The sequence below is a fragment of the Suncus etruscus genome, chromosome 11 (genome assembly GCF_024139225.1).
Source record: "Suncus etruscus isolate mSunEtr1 chromosome 11, mSunEtr1.pri.cur, whole genome shotgun sequence".
NCBI classification, from domain to species: Eukaryota; Metazoa; Chordata; class Mammalia; order Eulipotyphla; family Soricidae; genus Suncus; species Suncus etruscus.
In genome coordinates, this window is record NC_064858.1 from 81,862,156 (window position 1) to 81,881,090 (window position 18,935).

General features: G+C 35.3%; 1 protein-coding gene across 1 annotated transcript; it reads left to right on the forward strand.

The window, feature by feature from the left end:
• The first annotated feature begins 15,542 nt into the window (after nt 1-15,542).
• Nucleotides 15,543-16,484, forward strand: LOC126022132 (olfactory receptor 9K2-like). Its single transcript, XM_049782981.1, has one exon. The coding sequence runs from the start codon at nt 15,543-15,545 to the stop codon at nt 16,482-16,484; it is 942 nt and encodes a 313-aa protein (XP_049638938.1).
• The last annotated feature ends 2,451 nt before the right edge of the window (nt 16,485-18,935 follow it).

Consider the following 18,935-nt stretch of genomic DNA (forward strand, 5'->3'; position numbering starts at 1 on the left):
TGCAGCCTGCAGTGCTATAATGAGGATGTGCTGCCATCAGGTGGTGTTTTTTGATAACTGCACTTATTTGGAAAACTGATTATTTTTTACTAATTTTTGTTAACTCTAAAATTTTAATATGCTATACGTGTGTATTTCAAGTCATTCGAAATTTTTTAATTTAATTTAATTTTAATGAAAATAGAAGAAATTAATTTCATATTTAATAATTTATCTCTAGTTTTGATTTTGTTATCTATCCCTGTTTTTCCCAAAGTCTCCTGTTTAGCAAATTACACTTTGTATGTGTGTGTGTGTGTGGGGGGGGGGTGTCTTTTGGGTCACATAGTTGGTGCTCAGGGGTTTTTATTAATATATTATTTAAGCCCCATGATTACAAACATGTTTGTGGTTCGATTAGTTATAAAAAAGAATACCCCCCATTCATCAGTGTAACATTCCCACCACCAATGACCCCCAACTCCTGGCTCTGTGCTCAGAAATTACTCCTGGTGGTCCTCTTCTCTCTGGTTCATGGTTATTTCTGGATTACACCTTCTACTTGCCCTTTTCTAGCCTTGTTTACAGTCACATGTGCTATATCAAATAAGAAGCATTCAACAGTAGTAAGTAGTAAGTAATTACAAGGCTCTTATTTTATTTATGTTTTTTTTTTTTGTTGTTGTTGTTCACACTCAGCAGCTCTCAGAGGTTACTCCTGGCTCCACACTCAGAAATCGCTCCTGGCAGGCTGGCAGGGGGGACCATATGGGATGCCAGGATTTGAACCATGGTCCTTCTGCATGTAAGGCAAATGCTTTACCTCCATACTATCTCTCAGGCCCCAAGGCTCTTATTGTTAAGAGTGCTTTTCCTTAACTTTGAAATTTCAGCCAAAGAACATTAAGATATATAAGACAGAATCCATGTACAATTACTTTGTCCCTCAAGTCCCCAGATTGTAACACATTATAATATTTCTTAACAGTACACAAGGCAATCTAAAGCCATAAAACTTACGTAACTCCTTAAACATTACAGGCATAGTATTTTCTTACATTTTCATATACATGCATATTAGCTTAAGTTAACCTCAAATTTTAAGTGAGTTCTTTTTAAGGATTAGAGTCAAAGGAGCACAGTAAAGATGGTGTTAGAGTGGCAATTATTGTTTGCATAGGCCCACCAAAATATGAGGGACATGGAAAGAAATAACCTTGGCCTAAGTACAAAGCGACCAGACCCCTGAGGTTTCCTGGCACAAGACCAAGTCTAGGCTCCAGGCAAGTTAGATCGTCCAATCCAATACATTGCCTGTAGTGCCAACACACTTTTATTTTTCACACAGTCTCTGTTGTTGGTATCATGTTTCTGTATTAAAGATCCTGAATCTGCATATCTTACATTGAAGTCAGGATGTGGAGCATCCTCTCCTTTCACCTCACAATCAAAGGGCAATGCAGGGAGCTTTGTCCTGTAATCAGGTCGTTGTTGTTGTTAAGTCTTCTCAGTGTTAAGGGAAGTCTCTTTTTATCAGGTCGAAGTCTGAGCAGTGTAGGTCTTCCGTGGTAGAGGATTGCTTCCAGGTGATGTTATAGACCAGCCTGGATGTTTCATGGATGGCTTTCTTGGTTCAGGAGAGAATGGGTTATGCCCTTTCTTCTGAGGTCTGTGCCAGGTCCTTATGTCAATGTTCAGGGTGTAAGGTCCCTTTGCACTACAAGATTTGTGTGTTCCAATCTCTATTAGATAGGATCTTATTTGTATGTATAGTATTTTCCCATTTTAATGTGCCTATGCAAATAAGAAACAATGCCACTTGGTGTTATTGGCGCATATGGGGGTCATAAGAACAATTACAATGATTCCCATGACATGGTTCAATCATAAGCATTAAACTGGGGGACTCTTCCACAAACATTCCTTGTTAAACATCTCAAAAAGAGAAGATAAAAAGTGGTTAGAACCATCACTGTATAAGAAAACATTTAGTAAGAACTATAGCTGTCAGAGAAGAAAAAACAAAATATTCTAAAGAAATACGTGTCCATTTTATGTATCTTGAAAGAGTTTAGGGTTGTCACACACAATGCACAGCTTTGGACTGTGATTAGGATTGTACACTACTGAAGTTAAAAAGAGTAAAGTAGGTTAGTGATGTTTGAGAGGGGGTTAGAGAGTTCAGGAGTAAGAAAGAGCTTTGTAGGGGTGTGGGAAAGGGCAGAATACAAAACGAACATTCTGTATACGGAAAACATAACATAAGAATAAGGAATATTCTGAATACATGAAGTACATGAAGTACGCGCGGGGGCATGAGCCCCCGCGCGGTTTTGGATGCCTAGGGAGGAATTTCTGACCCCCTCCCCCCAGGGCCCGATTAACCAGGCGTGGCCCTGAAGACCCGCCTGGTGTGGGGGGAATCTTGTTCCCCTGGACTAAGTGGTCAGCCCAGGGGTCCTATGGCTAGCTGTCCTTCCCATAGCCCCCAACATACCAGGCAAACACACCAAGAAATCCTGGCATGTGGAGTGTTCTGAGCTCAGCCGAGCCTCTGTAGTTCTTGGATGCCTAGGGAGGAATTTCTCACCCCCTCCCTCCAGGGCCCGATTAACCAGGCGTGGCCCTGAAGACCCACCTGGTGTGGGAGGAATCATGCTCGCCTGGACTAAGTGGTCAGCCCAGGGGTCCTATGGCTAGCTGTCCTGCCCAGAGCCCCCATCATACCAGTCAAAGGCCCACGAAATCCTGGCATGTGGAGTGTTCTGAGCTCAGCCGAGCCTCTGCAGTTTTTGGATGCCTAGGGAGGAATTTCTGACCCCCTCCCCCCAGGGCCCGATTAACCAGGCGTGGCCCTGAAGACCCGCCTGGTGTGGGGGGAATCCTGTTCTTTGGCTGAAATTTCAAAGTTAAGATATCAGCAAGGGGACTTCTGAGAAAAAAAAAAAAAAAAAAGAAAGAGATGGCCATTCTCTGAATTGCACAAACTGTCTCAAGGAAGACACTTTGGTTGTTGGTGGAAGCAACAGTGAGCGACATTTTCTGCACCCTCAGTGCCTTCCTTATTTCGGACCTGCTTTGCATTCTCTACACTCAATCTCAGCAGCTGCCTACTTGGTAGAAGAGGAAACCGAGGCTCATGAGTGTATCCAAGGCCGCTGCAGACCTGATGGCCTACTGCGAAGCGCATGCCAAGGAGGACCCTCTGCTGACCCCCGTTCCGGCTTCAGAGAACCCCTTTAGGGAGAAGAAGTTTTTCTGTGCCATCCTTTAAGTCTTCACGAGGAGCCTGCAGAGCCTCGGGGGCTCCTGGGACACTGATGTAGAGTTTTTAGCAAAGTGGACGCCTTTCTCGTCCACAGCATTTGAAGAGAGGGAGGAGAACCAGCCTGGCAGCTCTGGGCTATGCATGTTTAAAGAACGGGTCCTATTTATGAGAATGAAAGCTGGCCACAGCCTGAGTAGAAGAGATCCAATACCTGCACCGAAGCCTGGAGGAGGGAAATATGTAATTGGTGTCATTTCTTTTCTGCTATTCCTCCCCAAATTTTTGTGTTTTCTGCTTTATATTTAAAATAATAATAAAAATTCAAACAGAAAAAAAAAAGAGTGCTTTTCCTTTACAAAACAAGGTAATCAGAGATGTCTGATTCCAGGGTATTCTAAATCAATAAAGGGAGGAGATTCATCAAAAACTTACAACTTACTTTACCAGTCATTGTTATTCTCAATCAAGTCATTTCCATTTAAGGCCACGTGTGATGGCTGGAAAGGGGACTGCTCTTTATCTTGTCAACCCTTCAAAAACAAGTTATTTATTTAAATCATTTCTAAATTCTTAGGAAATAAAAAATGGGCAGAAATAGAAAACTCAATCTTAATTTAATATTGAACAATTTGTCTTTATATTTTCTCTTCCGGTCATTTGTTGCTAATATCCCTGCATTATTGCCTTTATCCTTGGATCATATCCATATTGCTCCCATATTTTGTTGCAGTGCATTAGGTGTCACACTTGTGGTAGTGGGGTTGCACTGCTGTGTTGAATATTTCAGGGCATAAAACTAGCACTCTTGCCATGTGTGAAAGTCATGAGACCAAAACTGTATCTCTATATCCCAAAATGTTGTGCTTTTATTACATGGACAAGATTTCTACAAGAAGCACAACTATAATAACTCTTTATTCCAATATATTTCAATACTTAACTCAAAAATCAAGACTGAGTATAATGGATTTTATATGACTAGATAATCTCACTATTACTTAATAGCCTTATAACAAAAAAATCTTTGTTTTGAGTCAGAGCAATAGTAAGCTTCTTCGCATAACAAATGTTCATATTTGGGGTTGGAGTGATAGTAGAGTGTCTCAAATGCTGCTGATTGGGGTTTGATCCCATGCACCAATCTAAGCTCTCCAGTAGTGATTTTTTTAATTAATATATCTACTTAAGCTCTATTGTTAAGGTAGAATTAAGTGAAATAAGTTTTTAATGTTAAGTGTAGTATGACAGATAATAGCTAAATGTAATAATCAAATATAGATACCTGTCAAGATGAAGGCTTTTGTTTTTGGCTTTCTTTACCTTCACCTTTGTCCTCCACCCTCTTGCTCTCCTCCACTTTCTTGCTCTTGAATTTCCCCAGTAATTCAATTAAGTGGTAAAATGCAAGTGTCTGTTAAATTGAAAGCTTATGCATTTTGTTTTTTTTTCACCCTCACTCTTGTCCTCCACCCTCTTGCTCTGGAATTTCCCCAGTAATGTCAACAGATTGGATATTGTGTTTGAGCTTAGACAATATTGGTGTTGTAGAATAATGTAGAATGTTGGTGCATTCTACAAGTCCTACTTGCCACATCGACCCTCCCCTCAAGACACTTTAAGTCTATAAAAGATACTTCCCTAAATTGCAAGGGGCCTCCGGTCAGTCTTGCATGACAAATCCGGTCACCCCAGCTATCTGGAATCAATAAACCTGCTTTGCTGTTGTATTCTCTGAAGATTCGTTGTCTTTATTTGAGGTGGTGAGCTTTCTTGGACTCTTAACACCAGATTATAAACATGTATTGGATTTCAGTTATAAAAAAGAACACCCTCTTCACCAGTGCAACCTTCCCACCACGAGTGTCCCTACCTTCATCTTTCCCTATTGTCTTTGGACATTATTACCATAATATCATTTATGTGTCTAAAATCCCACAAATGAGTGAGACTATTCTGTGTCTATCTGTCTCCCTCTGACTTATTTAACACAACATAATAGTTTCCATGTCCATCCATGTGTAGTAAAATTTCATGACTTCATTTTTCCTGGGAGATACATAGTACTGCATTGTGTATATGTACCACAGTTTCTTTAGCCACTCATCTGTTGTAGAAAATTTGAGGTGCTTCCAGATTCTGGCTATTGTAAATAGCCCTGCAATGAATATAGGTGTGCAAAAGGCATTCTTGTATATCATTTTTGTGTTTCTAGAATATATCCCTAGTAATGGTATAACTGGATTATATAGGAGATCAATTTCCAGTTTTTTGAGTAATCTTCATATTGTTTTCCATAAAGGTTGGACTAGATGGCATTCCCACCAACAGTGAATGTGAGATCCTTTCTCCCCACACCCCTCCAGCACTTATTTTTCTTATTCTTTGTGATGTGTGCCAGTCTTTGTGGCATGAGATGGTACCTCACTGTTATTTAGATTTGCAACTTCCTTATAATTAGTGATGTGGAACATATTTTCATGTATCTTTATGGCCATTTGTAGTTCTTTGAGGAAATATCTTTTCATTTCTTCTTCCCATTTTTTGATGGGGTGGGATATTTATTTCTTGTTACATTCTGTCAGTACCTTTTATATCTTAGATATTAGTTCCTATCTGATGGATATTGGGTGAATAGTTTTTCCCTTTCTTTGTATATCCTTTGTATCCTTTACCCTACACACCCACCAACCAATCCAAAAACCCAAAGACATGCACACACACATTCCTGATTGAGGGTTAGGAATATAGTATAACTGTTAGGATTCATGCCTAGCATATATGCATAACTCAGATTTACTTTCTATAACACTTGATCACTCAAGCACCATCAGGTGTGGTTCTAGAACCCTTGTACAGACACCATTGTAGCCTATGTACTTTTTAGTATCACAAGACCTGATTAGCACAACATTCTTGGACTCTGCTTTAAACTACTGACCTGGTTGACTGAGATTTCCCCCAGGCCTTCTGAGCACCACTGGGAAGGCTGCTTCACTATGAAGACATCTGATTTCCTCAAATAAATGAATTATATGCTGACTTGTTAAAACAATATTCAATCAAGAAACAATCTAAAGAAACTAAATTAAAACTTAGTTTTTATTAAAATTTAATTCATCTACTATAGTGCAACATCCTGTAATTTTGTTAGTGTTGCTGTTGTTAATTGATTTGTTGCAGAGACTCTGCATCTCAAATTTGTGTAAAATGACCCAGCCTGAATTTTTCTGATTGTTTCACCATTTTGGGGAAGAGTGAAATCACACTCAAATACATTTATTTCACCATAATAGGATCTATTATGTGAAGGTTAACTTCATTAGTGTTATAAAATTTTGTAGGCGAATTAAAGTGATAACGTCAGTGAGGGAAGCCTTAGGCTCCAAAACTAGAACCTGAAGAGATGCTAGTCTGGAAGCAAACATTGATACAGGAATTAATAAGCACTGCAAAAAGATGCAAGAACTGGTTAAGGAATTCCAACACTCAAGCCAGGAATCACTGCCTGCTCCTAAGAAGGAAAGCATCTAAGAAGACCAAAGAATGAGCCCCTGCCTTCCTGAAACCCAGGCTTTTATTAGCAAGAACTAGACCATACCCTAGAGTGGAGAAGAAATACTAAGTAGGGAGAGACCTAGTAATCTAATCACCAAATCACATCTTAGGGCGATGTATGAATACTGAATAGGGTAGGACTCAGTAATACAACAAACGTGACTTTGAAACTATAGAATTAAGTGGGTTTTCAAAGCTTTCTATTTGAGGACCACCAGTATATCTGAAGGTTTCATTACTTATAAAGAAAATTCAGATATAATTATATCACTACAAAAGATAGTCAAAATTAAGGCACTAACTGATCCCTTATTGCTGCAAACCACTTCTCAAACTCAACAAGACTACAGTGTAGAATGAAAATGTGCACTGGACCTCCCCCCCACAAGAATATCTTAAAAGACTCAACGGGGATTTTTTACTTGTATGTTTAATACCTTACTAGTTATACCTCTTAGTGTGCTTATTTCCAAAGGAATAGGCAACCTCCTTCATCAGTTATTATCATTGTTTTTAATATTTTTATCTTTTTCATTTACATATATCTATTTGTTAATTTCACTTGGTTCTTCTTGGTATGAAATTCTAGAAGATAAAGTTCTCTTGGAATAAAAGCACAGGTCAAAAATAAGGCACAGAGACTATACAGCTTGTCATTCTTACCCCCAAAGGCACCAACAATGTAATATGGCACCATTCCCTGCTGCATAGGTATACTATAAAAAGGGGAAATCTTATGTATAGAAACAAACTCTTATCTATTAAGGATAAGAGTGCTTACATTTTATAATGCAGAGGAACCTCCCATCCTGAACATGTGTCATGAGGACCTGACTCCATATTATCGGACAGCAACCATCCAATTCCAAACCCCAGATTCCAGAGGAAGATCTGACATAGTTCTCTACAATAGCACCAGGAACCAAACTCCCCCTAGCAAATCCCTAATACAGCTCTGGCACCAACTTGCAACAGGTTGATACAACAACCTGACAATGAGGAAACAACAAAAACTTGATCCAAGAGCAGGCTGCCCTAACGGTAAGATGAAATCAGAAGGCACGCTCTCCTTTGATCTGTGCAAAAACCAAGATCACTAATTACAGAAGACTGATTATAGCAATTGTGACAGAACAGATCTTCTAGAACCATAATGAAAGACTCTATCCTAGACTATGTCCAATGACCTTTGAAATACCAAGATCTCTGGCTACAGACTAATTTTGTCATCCATAATTAAGCATACATTTTCCTGGTACCATAAAAAGACCTTGAGGTTAAATAATGAACATATATGGAATCTGTAGTTGCTCCCATGACAGTATGCTTCAAGGGTGGAGAAACTCTATATCTCCTAGATCAAGGGAATTCCCTTTCCAACTTCCTCAATACTTACTGTGCCTTTGCAAAAACAAACAAACAAACAAACTACAGTTTTATTTTATTTCTTGTGGTTGTTGTTTTGATGATGATTTTTTTTTTGTTGCTTCTGCTGTGTTGTTTGTCATTGCTTGGTTTTTGTTTGTTTTTATTTTTGCTTTTTGGGCAATACCCTATGATGCTCAGGGGTTACTCCTGGCTATGCACTCAGAAATTGCTTCTGGCTCAGGGTACCATATGGAACGATGGGGATAGAACCCAGGTCAGACCTGAATCTGCTACTGTGCTATCACTCTGGTCCCTTCTTCTTTTTCTTAATTTTTTTCTTTTTTCTTTGAATTGATTTTTATATCCTCTAGACGTCTAGATGGTTTCTCCCAGCTTTTATTTTCTTTCTTTTTTTTATTTTTCAAACAGAACCAAAGAACTTGAATCATCTTATTCTCCCTCATAACTTGTGGGGAAAAAATGGATGGGACCACGGGCAACCAGTCTTATGACCATTGAGAGGAAATAAAAAATGATCAGACTTAAGCACCAAAATCAAAGTCAACAACACCAGAATTAATACCCAATCTATAAGAAGCTATACACAAAGAAGAACTCTTACACTAGAAGTCTATGGGGCGAAGAGGTGGTATAGGATGCATTCTGGGAACAGCAGTGGAGGGAGGACAACACTGGTGGTGGGAATAGCCCTAATTTATTGTCACTATGTACCTTAAATATTACTGTGAAAGACTTGTAATTCACTTTGATCACAATAAAAATTATTTTAAAAAAAGATAGTTTTCAGCAAGACAAAGATATTTTAAACTTCTTCTTGAAGAAGGTGAGTGACTCACACCTGATGGTGTTCAGTGGATATATCTGGTTCTGTGCTTGGGGGCTGCTCATGGTGGCTTTCCAGAGATCATGCAGTGCCAAGGCAAATACATTCATCTCTTGTATGCTAAGCATATGCTCAGCCTATTTAACTCACCACATCTCCCAAAACATTTTTAAAATACTCCAAAATTAGTTAATATCAATTTCTTTTAATGATTTATTTGTGAATTTATTTATTTATTGCCCTTCATGCCACACCTGGTGACGCTCAGGGGTTACTCCTTGCTATGCACTCAGAAATTGCTCCTGGCTTGGGGAACCATATGGGATGCCAGGAAATCGAATCGTGGTCTGTCCTAGGTTAGCTTGTACAAGGCAAATGCCCTACCATTTGTGCCACTGCTCCGGCCCCTATTAATTTCCTTTAAACTTAATTATTAGTCATCTCTAAATAACCTTAATATAATGAATCCCAGTGGGAAGACACTTGATTCTTTTCTTAGAATTGCTTTCACTATGAATGTAGTGTGAATTACTTCTATAAGTAGAATTACAATTTTTTTTAAAATTTTTATTGTGACCAAAGTGCATTTCAAATCTTTCACTGCATCATTTATGGTACATAGTGACAATGAATCAGGGGCATCCCCACCACCAGTGCTGTCCTCCCTCCACCCTTGTTCCCAGCATGTATCCCATATCTCTCTTCGTTACCCCCCAGAATGCTAGTGCAACTGGTTTCCACTTGTTGTAGATTGAGCATCCATTCCACCGTCATTGGAGATAAAAAGGATAAGAAAAAAGGGAGAAAAAAATCTGGTGACAACTACCAAAAAAAGAGAAAGAAAAAAGAAAAAAGAAAAATGGAAGAATAAAAGAAAAAATGCACCTGGCAAATAAAAATAAAAATAAATCACCAAATAATAACCACAAGAGTGAAAAAGAGAAAAGTGGAAGAAAAAAGAGAAGAAAAATAAAGTCAAAGACTAACAAATCAAAACAAAACAAGAAAAAATAGGGGTGCTGGAGTGGCAGGGTTTGGCTTTCCCCTCACTTTTTTTTTTTGCATAGGCACAGTAAACATTGGGGAAGAAAGGGAATTCCCGTGGCCTAAGAGATTCTTAATTTACATTTATATTTATATTTTTATTATAATCCTCAACTGAAAAAAGTAGAATTTTTATTTTAAACCAGTTACTAATCTGACAGAAAGTTAATAATATCTACTCATCTGAAACAAAGCATAGATATAATATTTGAAGCAATATTTTAAAATACATCAGACAGCAAAGCGAAGTTGAATAAGTTAGTTGAACAAGGAGAGATTTACAAGATTGCTTTAATTTACAGATATCAGGGATCTTTATTCAGCAGTGCATGGATAAAGAACTGAGAAAGACTGCTGGAGTCTGCATTAAATAGAAAGAACTTAGAAGTCATAGAAACTAAGGCAGAATATTATACTTTACCTTGGGATCCAAAAATTTTTTAAAAAAATTGATAACTAAATTGGACTGTTGTGGTGAAAAGGGACTCATACATTTTTATGTTAGTGTTACTTGTTTCTGTCTGTCTAAAAATGGTGTGGAAATCTCAAAAAAAAATTAAGTGTAGGACTTTGCCGTGATTTAAAGATTCCATTTTTGGACATCTTTCCAAAGAACACTAAAATATAATTTTGCAAGGACAATGCCTGCCTATGTTCATATTAGGCTGTTATTTACAACAGCCAACATCTGAAAAGTTCCTAAGTGACCAACAAAGGTGACTAAATAAGGAAATTGTGGTACATATACTCAGTGAAAAACTATTTGGCCATGATAGAAATAGACATCTTGCAGTTCATTGTAATGTGGATGGAATTGGATATGTCATTACAGTGAAGGAAGTTAGAAGGAAAAGACAATTCTGGATGATTGCACACATATGTGGAGCATGAAGTAATGAAATTTAGAAAAAGAGAGGGGTATTTGGGGAAAATACCATTTTTAGAACATTTGTACTGCATGTAGCCAATCCAGATTTGATCCTATGGTCTCACGAGAGTATAAAAATCTATCACTAAGAATTATTTAAACAACAAATATATATTTCAAAAATGTAGCTAAAACAAAGTTTTCTGTATTGTTTTTGTTTTTTGTTTGTTTGTTTGTTTGTTTTGTGTCACACCCAGCAGCGCTCAGGGGTTACTCTTGGCTCTATACTCAGAAATCTTTCCTCTCAGGCTTCAGGGACCATATGGGATGCTGGGATTCGAACCACCATCCTTTTGCATGCAAGGCAAACAACCTACCTCCATGCTATCTCTCCAGTCCGACAAAGACATGTTTAAAACATATTTGGTAAGATATTTTAGTATCAGTATTTTAACTAAAAATATTAAAACAAATCCAGTTTATAAAAGGAAAATTATACCAAATAAGCATATTATCTTACATGAAATATTGATATTCAATATTACCCCTGAGAGAGGAGCATGGCAGCTCCAGTTTGCTTCATGGCCATACGCATGTTCTAGCTAATGAACCCCAGCATCACTTATGATCCTCAGAGCACTGCTTTGTAATACGATTTAAAGTTGGGAAAGTGGTGCCTTTTATCTTCTTTTTCCTCAGGATTGCTTTAGCTATTCTTGGGTGTCTCGTGTTCCAGATAAATTTCAGGAGTGTTTGATCCACTTCTTTGAAGAATGTTATGGGTATCCTTAAAAGGATTGCATTAAATCTATACAATGCTTTGGAGAATATTGCCATTTATTTATTTATTTATTTATTTATTTTCTGGGTCACACCCAGTGATGCACAATATGTTAAGAAATCATGTTTTAAAGGCAGAGATAATTACGGTGAGCAATAAAAGAGATTATTTTCCTTTTTTTGTTGTTTGTCTCTCCTAATGTGGCCCTCATGAAATTAGATCTTGCCATTGTTATAACTTCACAGTCATCTAATTGTCTAATTCGTAGCCTCTCTTAAGGGAAAAACTTCTACCCTATCCATGATGAAATTATCTAAAATGGGTTCAAAAGAACTAATTAAGGACACCAGGAATTTTCTTTATGTATTGTGTGTAGATCAACAGGGAGTACTACTATTCACTGGTGGTTTTATTATTCTCTACTTAAGTTTCCATTTTGTTTCCTTGTCTCTTATTTTAAAGACTATAGTATACTTTACAGTGTGGTAGCAGCGTGCTCATGCAGTGTGATTTTAAAGGTTCAGTTGCATTTTCTTTTAAATTTTTACAGAAAAATCTAAAAGTTTGGAAAGGTCATAAGAGATTACTCCTTTAATATTCTTATTTATAGAAAAACTGCATAATCACAAGGATTTTGAAGCAAAAGATACTAGTTTTATAAAAATCCCATATTAATCAACTGTTATGAATATTTAAATATATTCTCAAACATAGTAAAACAATTTTAAAATAATATATATCATGTAAGCTTTTAAGATTAAAAGAACGCTTAATTTGTATAGTGTTTTACTTTACTTTGTACAGTCTTACATCCTGTATTTATCTCTCTAGAATTAAAAACAATATTTTTATATCCTTTCAAAAACCAGAAAATTGCATAACAGAAGAAAAGGAAGACTCTATAGGTAAGCTGTGAATTCATTTTTATTTTAATCAAATAACCAGTCATTTGTGATTATTTATTAGTTCTTCAATACATAAAAATTGCTTATAAGAGAAAATTTACTAGTCACACAGTAAGTACAAATCACGTTATAAAAATATTTTTTCCTGAAGGGCTAATCACAATATACTGACAATAATACATTTAATAAATTGAAGATAGGGAAAATTAAATTATGTACACATTCACCTAATTCTGAGAAGAAAGTCGTTTTTAGTATTATATATTCTCCTTTTTTGATGATATGTAGTAGGTTACCTACAATTTCTATTTTTATATGTTGTTTTGTTTGTGGGTCACACCGGCAGCACTCAGAGGTTACTCTAAGTTCCGCATTCAGAAATCGCTATTGGCAGACTCAGGAACCATATGCGATGCCAGAGCTTAAACTCTTATTAGCCATGTGCAAGGCAACACTCTACCTGCTGTGCTATCTCTCTAGCAACTAATTTTTAATATTTTTAAAACTAATAATGATCTAAAATTAACATTTTATCACATTATGTTGGCTTATATTTTAGACAGTATGATGTAACTTGATTAATTAAACTCAGAATCATTATTAAAGCAAAGAACATCTGTTCTATATCTGTATATCTATGTCTATATCTATATCTATAGATATATAGTCTTTTGGATATTGTCATCTTTTTTTACTTTGACAAGGTCTTAGTTTCTCTAAAAATTTCTAAACTTTTTTCTGGACCATTACATACCTATATCTAATAAGTGATGGCTGAAATTAAATCTTCATTCTTTCTTGTTTTATTTTTCAAAATAATTCCAAAATGTTCCAGGCTCTGACTCAAAATTAATCCTGGCAGGACCGGAGACTGGATATGGAACCTAAATTGGCTGCGTGCAAGGCAAGCACCTTACCAGCTTTCCTACCTTTCTACCGAAAAATCTTTATTCTTTTAGTCCTTGTTCTGCACGTTCTTTCTCTTGTTCCTTTTTGGGTCACATCCATTCAGCCATGCTCAGAGATTATTCCTACTTACGCACTCAGAAACATTGCTTGCTGGCAGTGTTTGGCAGAGGATATGGGTAGCTAGGGATCAAATCCATGTGGGTTGTATGCAAAGCCAAGTGCTCTATACACTGTTTTCTTTCTCCAGACTCTGCAAAAATATAAGCATAAAATTCCTTACAGAAGTTAATATGTAATCTTAATATTTTTCTAAAATTAAATTTAATTGAGATTTGTTTAACTGATATCAAGATATAATAGGATATTGGAGAAGAGAAGAGGTCTGAGAATCACATCACTGGATTTCACAGTTGTGTAGTTTTTTTCTTTTGAAGTAACTCTTTAAAGAAAAGTTAACCATGTCACTAGAGAGGAAGAAGATCAAGTGATGAAAAGAGGAGGGCAATAGAATCGAAGAATTTGGGTAATGAAACATAATAGTCACATTCTTGAGGTAGGATGAAAGCCAATGACAGATGTTTGTGATACTTGTATATAGACCCAGTGGAAAAAGAACACATTAACATTTTTTTTTACTGGAGCCAGAAAGACAGCATGGAGGTAAGACATTTGCCTTACATGCAGAAGGTTGGTGGTCCGAATCCCGGCATCCCCTATGGTCCCCAGAGCCTGCCAGGAGCGGTTTCTGAGCATGGAGCCTGGAGTAACCCCTGAGCACTGCCAGGTGTGACCCAGAAACCTTAAAAAAAATTGCTTCCTCAATTCTTTTTGCTGGTGTGTATTTCTGGGCCATACTTAGAGGTGCTTGAAGACTACACATAATTCTTTCCTTAGAGGTTGTTTTGGCACTAGACTTAAGGCTCATTTTTGCTTAGGGGATCATGCAGTGTTTAGAAACCTAGGTCTCCTGCATGCAAAGCATACACTCAGCTTGTTGAAGTCTCTACAGTCCCTATTTGTTGCTTTTGATGAGGAAATTTCCCCCCCTTAGTTGAGTGTGTCAAAATAAAATTTGAATTTAAAGACTGAATAAATAGGAAATGACTCTGTCACTTTATGGGAGAAAACAATGTTTCTAAATTAATAACATAAATGAATAGGACCATCAGTAACAAATTCAAAGTAAATATTTAGAAAATTTAGTACATCTATGGCTCTGTTTCTAAATATAGACATAAAAACTAACTTTTGAATTTTTTTCATAATCCAGATTTTATTTAATACTTTAAGTTTCCTGTTTTCATTTTCAGATGTATAAGATCAAAATTGGCTGCTTTGTAGATTTATAGACTCCATGGACTTCTCTCTTGATGCTTCAAAAGATATTGAACTTCAAGAAGCTGAAGATACATTCAATACTCAAGATTTTTAGTTAAAAATATTGAACTAAGTTTTTTGGTAATCCATTTTAAGTTCTTATTAATGAGTTAAATAATAACTTCAATTATTATGTATTCTGATTTATAGTTTTAAGTTATGTTTAGTTTTGTTTTTCCATTGTAAAATATAAGCATTATTGTGTCTAAAATGAACTTGATATTACAAATTAAAGATGGGAGCAACTGTGCAATATTAAAAATATTTAGCTATATTAACTTGCTAGCTAAATAACTTACTAGCTAAATTAAGTTACTAGCTAAATTAAGTAAGGAACTATAAATATGTAAACAAATATGATCTTGTAAGTCATATATGTTAAAAATTAAAAGTTACTTGATTTGATAACCAATAATGAATTAGGTAACTTTAATCTTGTGGGGACAATAAACAATTGTTTTATAGTTCAGATTCCATTTCTATAAAAGGGTGAATTAAATCATACCTAGCATCATTAGATTGAAAGAGTAGATGATAGCACTCATTTTAATATTTTTATGAAACAAAATATTATTTTGTAATGTTATGATATTGTAAGAAAGATCTATTTATTAACCTTGTCTTTTAAAATTCCTATTCTTCTCATGGGTGTCAAGGGAGCAGAAAATTACTCAGATGTAACTGACTTCATTCTTCTAGGCTTCAGGGTTGGTCCAGAATATAACGTTTTTCTCTTCTTCCTGTTCCTTGTCATCTATGCCATGATTCTTTTGGGAAACATTAGCATGATGACAATCATAGTTACTGACTCCCAGCTGAACACACCAATGTATTTCTTTCTAGGCAATCTCTCCTTCATTGACATCTTCTACTCAACTGTTATTGCACCAAAAGCCATGGCCTGCTTCCTGTCTGAGAAAAAGATTATCTCCTTTGCAGGTTGTGTTTTCCAGGACTTCCTTTTTGCACTCTTTATTATAGCAGAGGGATTTGTCCTGGCTGCGATGGCCTATGATCGCTTCATTGCCATCTGCAATCCTTTACTTTATAATGTTCACATGACAAGACGCTTTTGTAGTCATCTGGTTGCTGGTTCCTATTTTTGTGGTTGGATTAGTTCCACCCTCCAAATGAGTACAACATTCTCAATATCTTTCTGTGCATCCCGAGTCATTAATCATTTCTACTGTGATAGTTATGAAATAGAAAAAATCTCCTGTTCTGATCTCTATGTCAATAAGGTGGTATCTCGTACTTTAGCTGCCATTATTATTTTGCCCACAATAATTATTATCATTATATCTTACATATATATTGTGTCTACAGTCTTGAAAATTCCCTCTAGGGAAGGGAAGAATAAAGCCTTCTCCACTTGCAGTTCCCATCTGGGAGTTATAAGTGTGCTCTATGGAACTGTTTCCTTTGTATATCTCACACCTCCAAGTAACCCTGAACTTCGTAAAGTGGCTTCAGTGTTTTACATATTGGTCACACCCATGTTAAATCCTCTAATCTACTCTTTAAGAAACAAAGAAGTCAAACAAGCTTTGAGAAAAATTCTGTGGAAAAAAACAGCTTTATCTTAATTCTACATTTTTGTCGCTTCTATATTAGTGGTCCAATTGAATCACTAAAGAACCTTCTAATTTGGCTATCTAATTGGTTCATTCTTTTATTAAAGGCTGTCTGTGTATAAATTCACTCCTCTTTAAGAGCAGTGTTATATATCATGAGAAGTAACATAAATTGTAGGCATTCTACATATTGGCATATACTTTTACACTTTTTATAGGCATGACTTTATGATAGTAAGGGAAAGATGTTCTCCCCTTAATTTTATTTAGTTGATGGTCAGAAAATAATGTTTAAGATATTAAGCTTAAAAGATGGAATTCTTATGGAAGGAACAATCAATTCAATGCAGAATGATCTTGAGTTGTAATATTTAATTCTGTTTTATAAAATTTATCATAATGATGTGAATTTGTTGAACAAAATTATAAGATTTCCTTTAGTTGGTTCCATGAGTTTATTAGAAGCATTTATTCATTTACTAGTATTTCATTTCATTTTATTACTTCTTTCTAATATTGATAGTTTTGCTTTACTTAATATTAAAAAATTTGAAAAAGATTTTATTACATCTAGTCTTCTAAATACTGACTACTCAAATCCACAAAGAGATCATATTTTTGTGTGTGCATACTTTTGGGTCATATATAATGGTGCTGAGCAGTCATTCCTGGAGGTTCTCAGGAAATATTTTACAATATTGGGGATTGAATTCAGATCTGCTGCATACAAGGAAAGTGCCTTCCCATCTATGATCTCTTGGCTTGAGTCTTATATCTAAAGAAACAAAAGTTACATAGGAAGTTAATTTATACCAATTGTTGTTATTTTCTCTTATATTTCTTTTATATTTGTTATTTTTATGTATAACATTTACATTTGCTCTGTATTTGATATTTAAAATGAATGAGATATTTTATATGCCTGATCTTTATTGTATTGGAGACCTTTATGGATTATTTATATTTTCAAAATATTATCTTTTTGGCAATATATAGCAATATATATTTAGTAATATATAGTATAACTACACTATATATTAGTATTTATATTAGTATATATAGTAACTATAGTAATATATAGTAATAATAATCTGAATTAAGTTTTAGTTTTTAAATGTAAATTGTTGGTATAAAGCATGTTACCAAATATGTAAAAACCAATGGAAAATATTTCCTTGGAGAATAATCAAGGATGTTTTTATAACTATTTCTTGTATTATGAAACAAAATTATGACATTAATGAGAAGATGTTGAAGGTAGAAGTGACAAATTGTAAAAGATGTACTGTTTTGTTTCTCTGTATACCTCAGAAGGATGAGGTCATTCAAGTATTTTTTCTCCATTGTCTGGGTATTATTACCATACAGTCTTTTATTTTTATTAAATACTACAGATGAGTGAGACTATTCTGTGTCTCTCTCTGACTCATTTCACTCAGTATAATAATTTTTAAAAATTTTTCTGATGCATTTTACTTAACAAAATACCTTCCATTTTCATCCAAGTTACAGTAAACTGCAATATTTCATCTTTTCTTAGAGTTGCATAATATCCATTGTTTATATATCACAATATCTCTGTCCATTAGCTTGTCATTAATATTGGGATATTTTTATATGCTGATTATTATATTAGGACTGTAGTGAACATAGGTCTACATAAGCATTTTTTAAATTAATATTTAAAAATATTTCCTCGTTTAGAAGATAGATGTCAAGATCATATAATGAAAACAAAACCAGGAAATCATCAGTGTCAAATGAGAATAAATGTTTTATCCTAAATTACAAATGAAAATGCAAATTCAGGCATGGGAGGGTGAGGGTAGAGATGAAAAGGGAGTTGGAAAGAACATAAGGACATTGCTGCAGGATCTTGGGAGCTTAGGAGATAGTAAGGTATGGTAACCATCTATATTAAATCCATAAATGTTAATGGTAACTTAAACTATAATAATTTAATAAAGTTAAAGAAACTGAAAGAAGCCATATCATTTGTTCTGCATTTATTTAATTGCCTAATATAAGAATGTGTCCATATAGTAAATCAATTAGTAAATATACTAGTTATCATAGAGTACACATTTCCATGCAAAGGCTGAGCATTAATCACATCCTATATTTTTCTCCCAGGAAAAATTGTTTTTGTTCTACTATTAATGTGGATCTCAAAATCAAATGACTATTGTATATTAATTAATGTTTTCAATAAATCAATTAATATGATTTTAATTTTTTGGGCATTTGACTTCAAGTTTCATCTTTATTTGCTTAAAAGGCTATATGTGAGTAAGTGTGTACATTTTTGTGTGTATGTGTGTCAACTTTGTCTATACCAGGGTTGGAGGAGGACAGGAGTGATAATATAGTGTGAAGTATGCATGCTTTGAACATGGCTAACCCAAGTTCAATCCCAGCATCCCATGCATTCCCTTGATCCTGCCAGGAATAATTCTTAGTGCA

What these genes read in the sequence shown, in the direction of transcription:
- LOC126022132 (XM_049782981.1), top strand. Translation starts at nt 15,543, where the DNA reads ATGGGTGTCAAGGGAGCAGAAAATTACTCAGATGTAACTGACTTCATT.